Raw genomic sequence first — 13,557 nt, 5'->3', positions numbered from 1 at the left:
TGCTCTGAGTACTGGCAGAGAGGGAAAAACTAGCAGATGCCAGTCACTCACTGTTCATAGCTGGAAGAATAATGAGCCCTCAGGCTGATTGACATTCTCAGCCGCCTCATAGTTATGGCTTCCTCTGGTGCTGGCGAGGACATCCGCCCCTGCATCTCAAGCGTTTATGCAAATCTAGGCCTTTTGCCAGTGCTAGGCCTAAAAAGAGGAAGTTGGGGATCACTGACAAAAAAAAAAAAAAAAAAAAAAAAAGGTTTTGGTGATGTGCTTGCATGGAGAGCTGAAACTCGCTCATTTCTCTCTGATAAAGATAAGTATCTTAATAAGTATTAATAAGTTTCTGTTTTTCTGTTTTTATTTATTTTTTGCTTTAAGATAAATGAAAGTAAAAATTTTACAGTAACATTTCTAGACAGATGTCATTTTTAATATTATATATATATATATATATATACACCCACGGGAACAGCAAGGTGCCGCAGTAGGTAGCACTATCACCTCACAGCAAGAAGGTTGCTGGTTCGAGCCCCAGGTAGATTGGCATTTTTGTATGGATTTTGTATGTTCTCACTGTGTTGGCGTGGGTTTCTTCTTGGTGCTCTGGTTTTCACCACAAGTCCGAATACATGCGGTATAGGTGAACTGAAAAAACCAAAATGGCCATTGTGTCTGTGTGTGAATGTAAGAGTAAATGGGTGTTTCCCGGTGTTGGGTTGCATCTGGAAGGGCATCCACTCCACAAAACATATTGCTGGATAAGTTGGTGGTTCATTCCGCTGTGGTGATTTTGTGATCGCTGGGTATGCATGTGAGGAGGGGTATCAGTAAAATGAGATGATCAGATCAGATTTCAGAGGTGGCATGTCCGGCTTGTTCTGGCACAAATTAAGCCCTGAGTGTACCCATCTTCGAATGGCTACTTCCAGCAGGATAACGTGCCATATCAAAAAAAGCGAGAAACATTTTAGACTGGTTTCTTGAACATGACAATGAGTTCACTGTACTCAAATGGCCTCCATAGTCACCAGATCCCAATCCAATAGAGAACCTTTGGGATGTGGTGGAACAGGAGATTCGCAGCATGTATGTGCAGCTGACAAATATGCAGCAACTGCATGGTTCTATCATGTCAATATGGATCAAAAGCTTATTTTTGAGCAATATTTCCAGTACCATGTTGAATCTATGCCATGAAGGATTAAGGCAGTTCTGAAAGCAAAAATGGGTCTCACTCTGTACCAGTAAGGTGTACCTAATAAAGTGGCCGGTGAGTGTATAGATACATATGTTTTTGAATGAAATGATATTTATTTTATGTAAAAAAAAAAAATTTATATATATATATATATATATATATATATATATATATATATATATATATATATATATATATATGTATATATATATATATATATATATATTATAGGTTTAGTTTTTTATTTAAAAAGTCATTTATTTTATGTACAAATCAATATTCTATTTTTATGGGTTAAGTTTTTAGTTTTCAGCATGCATTTTTCTAAGACTTATCCATATTCATATGAATGCATTAATATGAATTAGCCACTAATTTGACAGAATGTAAAACAGTTATGCAGTTCTTGTGAGATCAGGTTGTTGGATTAGTCATTTTGATTACAAAGCAAACATTTTTCATTTGAATTATCACACACTTTGTTCAAAACAGAACCAGTAAATGGGGTCAATCTGTCTTTAAGACCAGCTTGAGAAAAAAAATGGTTGTACATTCTGCTTTTATCATCTGGCCTCAAATTCTTCCCATTAAATCTCATGCATTAAACCAAATCCAGATTCATATTCATGTGTAGTCTGGTGATTATGCTTTTAATGCGTAGTCAGTGTGTGGCTCAGCTTGTGTTTGCATCTTCTGTGGACTCAGACATGTTTCTGATGAAATAGACTGGGAGAATAAGTGGGACACACAGTGGGCTCTGTACAGCCAGGATTGCTTGATTGGCATGAATGAATGGAAGTGAGGGCCTGCCCACCCCTTGGTTCAGTTAGGCTTGTTACAAGGTTTGTTTTTCACCTCTTTGCCACACAAAAGAATTCTCACTGGAGCTGAAATAATGGGCTGAAAGTTTCAAGAATGTCTAAAAGCCAGTGGAAGCAAAAAGTGCTGCTAGTTCCAGAAACAATTTAGCTTAGAGTAGCAGTACTAAACCACATTTCAGATCATTTTTGTCCTGGTTTCCATTTCGCATTTTCACTGTCCGAACACAAGTGGTCAGTTGAGATTTCTATTTCCATTTGGTCTTATTTCTTATTAAGTAACTAAAATAATAATACACAAATACACTAATAAAAGCTATAAAGACAATAAGTATAAAAAACTAACATAAATGGGTATTATTGATATATTTTCTTTTTAAATGTTAAAATTTAATTTAAAAATAAGGTCACATTTACACAATAAAAATGACAAAAAAATATATTAAAAATAAGGTCTAAGTCTAATTTTTACTTAATAATTTGTAACCACTGAGAACAATAAAGGATCTTTGTTTTAAGTGTACCTCTTTGTAATCTCTTGTAAATATTATTTATTTTAAGCTATTGACAAAAACTGTAATAAATAGATTAAATTAACTTAAAGCATTAGAGTTAACACAAAAATATTATTAATTCATAACTCATTCTATTTGAGTTCTAGTTAATATTATTAGTTTATGAGTTACAATAACTCCTTTTCAATAACTCGAAGTAACAAAAAAATTAGGAGTTAAACTAACTTATTTCATTTAGTGATTTTCACTTTTAGGTTTTGATGTGTACAAAAGTTACTCATTATTAAAATAACATTATAGTGGTAACACTTTACAATAAGGTTTATTAGTTAATGCATTTACTAACATGAACTAATCATAACCAACACATGTACAGCATTTGTTAATCATAATTGAACATATATCAATGCATTATTAACATCCAAGTCCACATTAGTTAATGCACCATGAGTTAACATGAACTAACAATGAACTACTGTATTTTCATTAACTAACGTTAACTAACATGAACAAATACAGTATTGTTTATTGTTTGTTCATGTTAGTAAATGCATTAATTAACATTAATTAATGAACCTTATTGTAAAGTGTGACCATTATAGTTCACATTATTATTTTACAGCTTGTCAAATTCGGTGCTATTTTAATATCACTAAGATATTATTGTAGTTTTTATTAATAGTTTATATACACTGTAAAAAGTATGACCTAGATCTAACTTTAAAAAAAAAAAAAAGTGCAGGCAAGTGGCTGCATTGGATGTTTTAGGTTGTGTCAACTTCCAGCCTTTTTAAAGTATATTAAACACTGTAACATTGCTTAAAACAAATGCAACAAATTTAAGTTAAGCCAACTAATATTTCTAAAATTATTCAAATCAGATAAATCTACATTTTTTGTTAAGTTTAACTTATTTTTAAGTTGCTATGTGTTACCTGTACTTATTTTAATGAAGTATTAAGAACTTTATGATTTATATTATCATAATTTATATATCATTTATATTAGATATTACTATCATCTGTGTAGCTTTTATTTGTGTATTTATTTATTTATTATTTAGTTTTTTAGTGAGAAATCATAGTAGCACAAGACCTATTTGAACACATGTTAGATATTTGGTACTAACAGGTGTTCAAATATGCCATAATGCTTCAATTTCACTGAGATCATCACACTCTACATTTATTTTCTGTGAATGTTGATTGAGATTTAACAGTACTATAGGGTATATGCACAACTACTGTTTTTTTCCCATACTGATAAACTTCTGATGAACAGTTAATGTGAATTTTTTATTTTCAATTTTATATGGTTTCTTTTAAAGCATCGATGTTGCAATGTAAATAAATTATAATCAGTTAAAACGACTTCAGCGTTCAGTTGTTCAAGCGTAAAATTAGATAAGAGTCCTTTTGCATACTTCTGCATATACTCTGTTGAATGAAAAAACCTGTTGTGTGGTTTAGAATTGTGTGAGAAGGATGAATATATAGGACGAATAAATAGAATATAAGTAGCTGGAAAATATATATATATATATATATATATATATATATATATATATATATATATATTATTTTTATTTTATTTTTTTTTGTAGCAATGCCAGTGTTTTGGTACATCTCATTAAAGCGTGAATACCTTGTTTTTGTATGTTTTGTTGATGACATCCATTTAGAGTAGGTGGTCTTTGAACAAATGGGCTATTTGAACAAATTCAGCCACATGATTGTCTGTTCCATTGTATCTTATTGCTGTTGCGATGGCAAGCAGCTGCTTTTTATTTATATATTTATTTAAAAAGTGCATTAAAGCTGAGATACAACCTGAAAGACGACAATACAACACCTACTATCACAATCATCAGCACTTTTAATAGTTTATTTTACAGACTAATAATATGCTGTTGTTCTATTGGACTTTTCATTCCAAAATGGCCGCCGCGCCATCTAGTGGCTGTTTCCCAAATTGCACTAAAGTGTCGCCTCTTGGTGATTCTATGCTCTTTGGGCAAACTGTAGAGGTGCTCTACCTTATGTGTTCGCATACCTGACTATAACTGTTTGTGAATTATTCAGAAATAGATAAAACTAAGGACTGCACAATATCGGAAAAACTGACATTGTGATATTTTGTTTTTATGGGATAAATATAGTATACAATTTAATATTTATGAGTTCACCCCTCACAGATTTCCCATTTAAATCTATATTTTCTAAAGGAAGCTTTATAGTATTATATTTGTGCATATACATTAGGTTAGTCAGTACTTTAGCCAAAGCTGGAGCTAATCTAACAAAATATCTAATAACGGTCTAAAATAAGTACACACAAAATTTATATGAACATGCAAACTCCACACAGAAACGCCAACTGACCCAGCCGATGCTCGAACCAGCGACCTTTTAGCTGTGAGGCGATTCTGCTACCCACTGCACCACCGTGCTGCCCCACTCTAATAATTATTATTGTTACTAATATTATTATTATTAATGGTAATATTAATAAAAGCAAAAACGAGTGGAGTAATAATTTCATTTGAACTCTGTACAATAATCAATAAATAAATATTTAATAAATAAGTGTTTAACAATTAAAAACATTTTTTACATTTAATAAATGCCGCCTTGATGAACAGAATAATTTTATTTAAATTCTTAAATAAAAGAAAATAATAATAATAAAAAAGTAGTGTATGTGAAGGAAAATATAACTGAGGTTCTTTACAGATTTGGATTTACCTTTTGTTTTAGACAGAAAAAAAATACTTGTTTGAGTGATTTTGAACTTTGTAACTTTGCAGATCTTTTACACTCCAAGCTGTACAGCACACTAAATAAAAAGAAAAACGATGAGAAAGCATCTCATGACCCCTGTAATGCAAACCCAGGCCTTGGAGACTGTAGTTCCCCGTCATACATTCTTCTCATTTTTTGTGTACTCATAAAGACAGACAGGAGCACAAACAGGTAATGCTTCTCCAGCCAGCGAGGCCTGCTCTCTCCTCCTAATGGAGACATACTACCAGAATAACTGCCACACACTCTCTATATATTTCTTTCTTGTCTCTGGCACTTCGGCGTATCCCTGAGAATGAAAAAAGTGAAAGATGTGCTTCGACTCGAGTCTAACTGCTTTCTATTTTCCCACCAGGTTCCCTGAAGTCTTTGAGCCGTAAGAGCTCTGAGTACATCCTGCCACAAGTACTTCTGTCATCAAGGCAATGTAACGCCACAATCGGGCTTTCGCTTAATCCTCTCACAGGTAAACGGCGGGACATTTTGCCGGAGGAATTTTTGCGCTCAAAGAGTCCTTAAACAGAATGTGAATAAGGTTTCGGTGACAGAGCTGTCTGGAGAATGAAGCTCCTGGAATAGGAATCCATCTTTTTTTTTTGTTGCTGGAACAATGGCAGAATGAAAGCGTAGAATCCTGAATTTCTTTACTGGAGGGAGGGCAACATGGCAAAGCCCTTCTACAGGCTTCAGCGCTTCTTGCGACGGACTCAGCTGCTCTTCTTGTTTCTCGGTGTTGCTTACATTATGGCTGGAAGTGTCCTTCTTCTGCAGAGACATGGACTGGTGGTATCACAGCGTGGGATGAGTAGTTATTACCCATTGCCATCTTTGCCGTCTCCTCCCAGGGCCCTGGAGGCACCTGCCCTGCGGACGAGTTATGGAATAATGGGTGCTCGGCTTGCTGGAAAGGGGGTGGGATACCAAAGTGTTTTGTCCGAAGACAGCGATGGGCCACAATGGCTCATCTCACGAAACCAGGAGATCCGACATCTGAGACGCCGCTGGTTCCACAGCCTCATGTCAGAACAAGAAGCATCCAGAGTGGAGAAAGTCCTTCCGAAGAGAAAGATCAGACACAAAGGTAAAGCTCAGCTCTGTTTTTAGTATTAAAACAAAGAGTGAATTGTGAAATATTGCCATTGCCACTGTTTTCTGTTTAATCCTTTAATGGCCTAATTCATTCATTATTAAATTTTTGAGTCTTTTGTGACCCAGTTCTAAATTATTAACATCGATCTGTTGCAATGGATGGAACTGTTGAAATAGCATAAGATATTTTGATAAAAAACTACAAAAAATTTATAAAATAATATGGAGACAGCAAGGACTGACCACCAGCAAATCAGAATATTCAACCTGACAGCACTTTAGTTTTGTTTTTAAAGTCGTTGCCTCAGTCAATCAAATCCAATCAAATAAATGCCACAGCTCAGATACTGGGGTTTTAGCCCGGTTTATGCCTGATTTTTGACTTCTGAGAAAAGGAGATAAATAAGTTTACAACATCCTGTGATAAGTAAATAAACACTTAGTTTATGTTGTCATATTTTCATTCTTTTTTTTTTTTTGCTTCTAGCTTAATTTAAAAAAAAATAAACTCATAAGAATCCTTTAAAACATTTATATATATATTACTGAACGATAGGGTATATTTTACATGCTAGGTAACTAAAGCACAACAACAGCCTGTTTACGTTCATTAGATATAATGTAAATTAAGTTGGCTTGAAGCCTGCGCATCTCTTTCTCTGTTCGCCATGCTGGAGAGGAACAGACTGCGCAAAAGGAGCGGGTGACATTGAATTCAGCTTTCATCTGATTGGCTGAAAGGTACGTGTTGCCTGCTTCTGCTAGGAGAGTCTCAAAAATACACACACAACTATCCAGGGGGAGTCGTACGTGAAAGAGGATTTGCACATTCCATTCAGGAAACTTTTTGTACACTCTTATATATTTGCAAATGGTGTTTTGCATTTGTGAAACGTATTTTATGAAAATGTGAATTGTTTTGTGAATATATTAAAATATTTTACGCAAGTGAATTTTGTCGTATGCACTTGAATTTGGCTACGCATGTGTACATCGTGTCTTTTGCGTGAATTTCTTTTGAGTCTTTTCTGTTTCCATTAAATAAACCATATTTTGTTAGATTTTGGAAATTTGTAAGGATTCAATTTGAGCAGATATTTGTACTGACATTACTAGTCTTCTATGTCACTTGGTCAATCAGAAACTTATTGTTTTTGTTGTGTGCCTTAATATTTTGGTGAATAGAAACATAAATGATCTTTTGTAACATAAATTGTTGTAACATTTGATCAATTAATTGATCAATTCAAATGCATTTAAAATCTCACCCTTAAATTGGAATGAAGCTTACAGCAGTGTCCTAAATGATGCATTTCACACTATGCACTTACAGTATACACAATAACATAGTATATGAATTCAGTGTTGTCATAATGGGGTATACTATATGAACACAGACTTTTAATTTTCAGTCAAGTAGCCCAAGCACTTCCTGTGTCTTTCCATTACAAATTGCCTTGTTTAATATCTGATTTCTTTAAAAAATCATTGATCTTCACTGTCTGATAGATATACAATATAATGTGTCTCAGACCATGCAAGAAGCACTGCGTTAAATTCCAATTTGCCCCACCATATCTAGAAAAGAATACATTTATTTTACTCCAGTATTTTCAAAGGAGTTTCTGCACTAGTCTGCTGCTGCTTACAGCTAGAATCATCTCAATGTATGCTTGAACAACTAAATGAATGCTTAAGTCTGTTGAATGGATTAAACAGTATTTTAATTACATTAAAAACATCGATGCTGCAAAATAAACTATATAAAAGGATTGGCTAAAAAACACTAGCTGTGCGTATAGCCCATTGCAACACTAATGACTTTCATACTGTTTCCAAGTCAATAGCAAATAACTTTAAAAACTTCAGTCTCACACTCCAACAATTTACTCATCCAGCCTTTGCCCCTATAGCTCCTCCCCTTCTGCAGTGTAATCAAATCTGCTACTGTTGAGTTCATGAGTTGATCAACATTGCACACTTCTGTTTATCAGTTGAATAAGTGCATCATTCAGGTAATTGATGTGAACTTATTGGTTTTAGATATACCGTATCAGTGTGATCAAACTTTTTATATTACAGCATGGTGTCGACTAGTGCATAAGAAACGCAGCTTATAAAACATTTCTAAAAGTTCACATCTAAAACATCCACACAAAAGGTGAAACTCTGTGCTAAATGAGCTGTGTGCTTTCTACAATGACAAATTGACTGTTTATGATAATTGGTTTATTTTCTCAATTATCTCGATTCCAAGCTGTGCTGCAGAATCTTCCCATCTGTTTACACGGAAAAAGGTCACGTTCTGAATTTCTGATGCGATTGTTCTTCTCCGCTCAGGGACGTACTTGGGTTGCTTTCTGGATGACGCCAAGGAGCGGGCGCTCAAAGGAATGGTTTTTTATGACTTCCGGAAAATGACCAGCACATTGTGTCAGGACACCTGCACGGAAAGGTATGCCAATAGCACACAATATTCTCAAATACAGGCAGATTTCGGTGTAATCGTTGAGCCACCAAAAAGCAGATGGACATCTGTTGCCTTGAGGCTTCTCTGTGCTCGCCTTAAATCAAGAAATAATGAAACAGTGTTTAGGGAAAAGAACATGCAGTGTGCATCCCTGTGCCAGCTGGCGGAGCTCATGCTGGGAATTGGATCATGCCCAATTAATGGAGCGCGGCTCTGAACCCAGAGCTGGAGGAGAAACATCTATCTGTCGTGATGGAGGAGACACTTTCTCTAGTTCTTAGGCCGGTAGATAATTGACCACCCGAGAACAAGTGTGAGGCAGACTGACCTCCTGTAATTACCCCCAACGTTTCAGAGCTTATTTAATTACTTGGGTGACATTTGAAATCTTCAGGGAGAATCAGAAAAGCCGGTTAGAAAACATGAAACCTAACATGAGCTTGTCATGATTTTCTCCCACTCCTCTTTTCTGTTTTCTCGCACAAACACCACCATGCATCTGTAATTTAAAGGACTTGCATTACAGCTGCTGTATATATATATATATATATATATATATATATATATATATATATATATATATATATATATATATGTATATGTATGTATGTATGTATGTATGTATGTATGTATGTATGTATGTGTATATATATATATATATATATATATATATATATATATATATATATATATATATTTATATTTGTGTGTGTGTGTGTGTGTGTGTGTGTGTGTGTGTGTGTGTGTGTGTGTGTGTGTTTGTGTGTGTGTGTATTTATATGTATATATATATATAGCTGTTCAAAAAAAAAGTGTTCTTAAGGGGAATTAAATACTTCTTAAAGGCACAGTTCACCTAAAAATGAAAAATTGCAGTTAAATGACTCACCCTCAGGCCATCCAATATGTAGGTGGCTCTTTTTTTCTCAACAAAACTAGAGGATTTGTTGCTAAAAATGTGGTCCTTGAAATTAAAAAGAGCTAGCCTCAAAACCAGTATCATATATATAATTTAATGTGGTTTATAAGGTAAATGTTATTTGAGGAAAAAGAAATAAGAGAAATCCAATTTTTTTTTTCAATGATATTTTTTGTAGTCTTGTTAGTTTGATCTAAAAACATGATTTTTGAATTTGAATAATTTAGTAATCACTGAAATAACGGAATTAACCAAACAACGAAAAAGGAAATATCAGAATAAATAACAAAATTGCATAGCCATAACCAGACCAGTCTCAATGGAGGCATTAGTAAAGGAATGCACTGTACAACAATAATGAACATTTGTGAGAATGGCCGAGTCGTCTAAGGCGCCAGACTCAAGATGAATCAATCAACTCAAGGTATGAGGATTGTGGTTTCTAAATGGAGGCATGGGTTCAAATCCCACTTCTGACAATAGAGTTTAAGGGTGGCGCAGTAGGTAGTGCTGTCGCCTCACAGCAAGAAGGTCGCTGGGTACAGGTGAATTGGGTAGGCTAAATTGTCTGTAGTGTATGAGTGTGTGCGTGAATGTGTGTGTGGATGTTTCCCAGAGATGGGTTGCGGCTGGAAGGGCATCCGCTGCATAAAAACTTGCTGGATAAGTTGGCGGTTCATTCCGCTGTGACAACCCCGGATATATAAAGGGACTAAGTCGACAAGAATGAATGAATAACCAGACAAAAATATAATTTTAGGCACTTAATTATGGCCCGAGTGCTACGCTATTGTATGGTACGGTACGGTATGGTTCAGTACGCTTTTATGGCCGTTTCCACTGTCAAAAGGTACCTAGCACAACAAAAGGGTACCAAAAGTCGGAGCTAAACATGCAGCTGAACACTATTGGTTTACAGAGATATCCGTCACTCGCTCGTGAACAAGCAGGAGAATGAAAAGAAATGGAACCGCCATTTTTAAATACACAGCCGAGATGTTACACCGTTATAATATATACATATAATAACAAACCATGTTCGACTTGAGCTAAAACAAACCTTGTTGTCATCTTGATGAACAGCCACCAAGTCAAGAAGAACAAAATCTGCTGTGTCCTGTAGTTGTAAAGTGCGAGCAGTTAAAAAAAATTTCAGAGAGCTTACCGCTCATCTATATTTGAAATAACAAACTTCATGAGCTGATGATAAAAACGTGCATGTTATTATTGAAGTGCTTCTGACATCCGATCCTGACATCCTGCAAGAGTGACATGCAAAAAAACAAAACAAAAGAGAAGCCGGATAAACAAAGGAGAAAATTATTGTTTCAACAACCTAAAACATAAACAAACTGCCATGTTTAACTATTGATTAATCAGTGAGACTACTGATTTACACTGACTGGACTATATTTTGTGTTGTTTTTGAACCCAAATAAGGACTAAATGTATGCTGTGAGTAGTTTTTCTGTAATTTGTAACAGATCGAAAACTAGAAGTGTTCATACATGTTGCATTTATTTATCATTCATATTATTTTCGGCTTAGCCCCTTTATTAATTACAGCGACTTGAGCCACCAACTTATCCAGCATATGTTTTACGCAGCGGATGCCCTTCTAGCTGTAACCCATCACTGGGAAACATCTATTAACACTCATTCACACACACTATGAACAATTTTAGCTTGCCCAAGTCACCTATACCACATGATTTTGGCTATCCACCGCGCCACCGTGCTACCTGAATTTATTTATTTATTTCATATAATTGCAGATGTTGCAGTTGGCTATATCATTGATCTGCAGTTATAATCAACTCATGTTCATAAAAAATTTGTAATAAACATTTATACACAAGTATGTATGTGTATAAAGCCGCTGTTTTGTGAGAAGTGCTGATATATGATGATATATAAACGGTCCGTACAGCTTTACTTTGACATTTTCTTGAGCGAGAATGACGTCACCTGAAACTTTCTGTCGTACACCACACCCACCAAAAGGTTACCATTGGTACCCTTTCAGCAGTGGAAACTTTTATATATATATATATATATATATATATATATATATAGTTTTTTTTTTTTTTTTTTATTTTTATAAAAACATGTCAATGCATTTATTTCTATATTTCGTAAAATATAATTAGCCCTGTGATATTCGTCTTCACGAGTATTTCAGTATTTCATTATCCTTCAAAAATCATTCTAATATATTGAGATAGTGCTGAAGAAACATTAATTGTTATTAATGTTTGAACATATATTTTTTTCATGAATTTCATTAAGTTCAAAAGAGCAGCATTTATTGTAAAAGTGAGATATTTTGTAACTCTGCAAATGTCTTATCTGTAACCATTTAATTAATCCTTTCTGAATGAAACGATGCATTTCTTTAAAAGGTATTTACATTTGATTAGCGCTGCATTTTATCAAACAAACCTAAAAGCTCAAAAGTAGATTTTTAAATGGCATACACTCTTTTTTGGATGCAAAAAAGAATAATTAATAAATGTAAAGAACTTTTTTTACTAAGAAGATCTTGGCACAGAATGGAAATCTTCCATGAAAGTTAAAGGCTTTTCGTGGAGCCACCAATGCCATTTAAGAAACCTTTATTTCTATAGTAATAGTAATAGTGCATCTACAGATGCATCTAATAATATAGTAATAGTGCATCAACAGAAATGTTCCTGAATACTGTATGACTGCTCAGACTAAATAGGATCTGACATCCCAGCTCAATATTATCATGTAGAGACAGGTGACGGGGAGAAAATCTTGTCGTGTTCTGTGTCTGCAGGTACATGTCTGCTCAGACTGAGTGATTAATTCAGAGCAGATTAACAGCGTCAATGTCCCCGGCTGGGTTGCCATGGCAGTGCCAATGCCACGTTTCAAGCAGAGGATCAGGGAAACAATTTGCAAAGGGGCTCAAGCTAATACCTGTTGAGCCCTACACCAACATGCTTGAATGGAATCATACTGTGCCTTTTCGCAACCTCCGAAAAAAAGTCAAGAGGGCCAAAGGACAAAAGCTGTCAGGATGGAATTGAATGCAGTAGTTAACCGTTAGTCACCTCTCAGTTAGTATGTTTACACGGACAACAATATTCTGATTTTAACCCTTTCACGCATATGATCACACTGGTGTGATCAGCCTTAGCTTGTCCATGAAGCATACAATTACACCACCATGATCAACCTTGGCTGGTCCCTAAAGCATACTATCACACCGTTGTGATTAGAACGTTCAGAGCGCATGTCATCAACTGCTAAAACTCTAATCTGATGGCGCGCACTGAGGCACAGAAAGAGGTGTGCAGTGCTTGTCATAAATGACAATTTATCCATGACTTCAAACTAATAACATTTATTTTAGGCTTCAGACATTCAAATGCACATAACAACAACAACAACAAAAATCATACCAAATAAGGTTTGTACAATACATTATTTTTAAATTTGGGCTGGGGTCGGGGTAAAAAATACAATAAATGGGAAATTTTATAAATAATTCTGGCCATAACTTCTGGCCATATGTCTGATCTAGCAACAATCCATTGGGACTGTTGGGTTATGTGATAATCTTGACATGTTGCCATGGAAGCTTTTGAATGCAATGGTTTCTAAGTAATGGTCAAAATAAAAAAAAACTCATGCAGGAGGGTCAGCTGGAGTATTTAAAACTCACATGTAAAAGGGTTAATGTGATTAAGACTTTACCATGTAAACATCGATTTTTGATTA

At 34.8% G+C, this 13,557-nt stretch overlaps 1 protein-coding gene across 2 annotated transcripts in view; it reads left to right on the top strand.

Moving 5' to 3' along the window:
* The window catches only part of wscd1a (WSC domain sialate O sulfotransferase 1a), a 69,968-nt gene that overhangs the window by 27,509 nt on the left and 28,902 nt on the right, over positions 1-13,557 (top strand). For both annotated transcript variants that reach the window (XR_015508208.1, NM_001441488.1), the window contains exons 2-3: positions 5,685-6,410; positions 8,759-8,873. Coding sequence is in view for 1 of the 2 variants with exons in the window: in NM_001441488.1 (NP_001428417.1) it covers positions 5,993-6,410; positions 8,759-8,873 (533 nt within the window). In the remaining variant the exon portion in view is untranslated. The remainder of the gene's footprint in view (positions 1-5,684; positions 6,411-8,758; positions 8,874-13,557) is intronic.

The sequence above is a fragment of the Danio rerio genome, chromosome 15 (genome assembly GCF_052040795.2).
Source record: "Danio rerio strain M-AB ecotype USA chromosome 15, GRCz13ab, whole genome shotgun sequence".
Taxonomy (NCBI): domain Eukaryota; kingdom Metazoa; phylum Chordata; class Actinopteri; order Cypriniformes; family Danionidae; genus Danio; species Danio rerio.
This window is presented reverse-complemented; position numbering and strand designations above follow the sequence as displayed.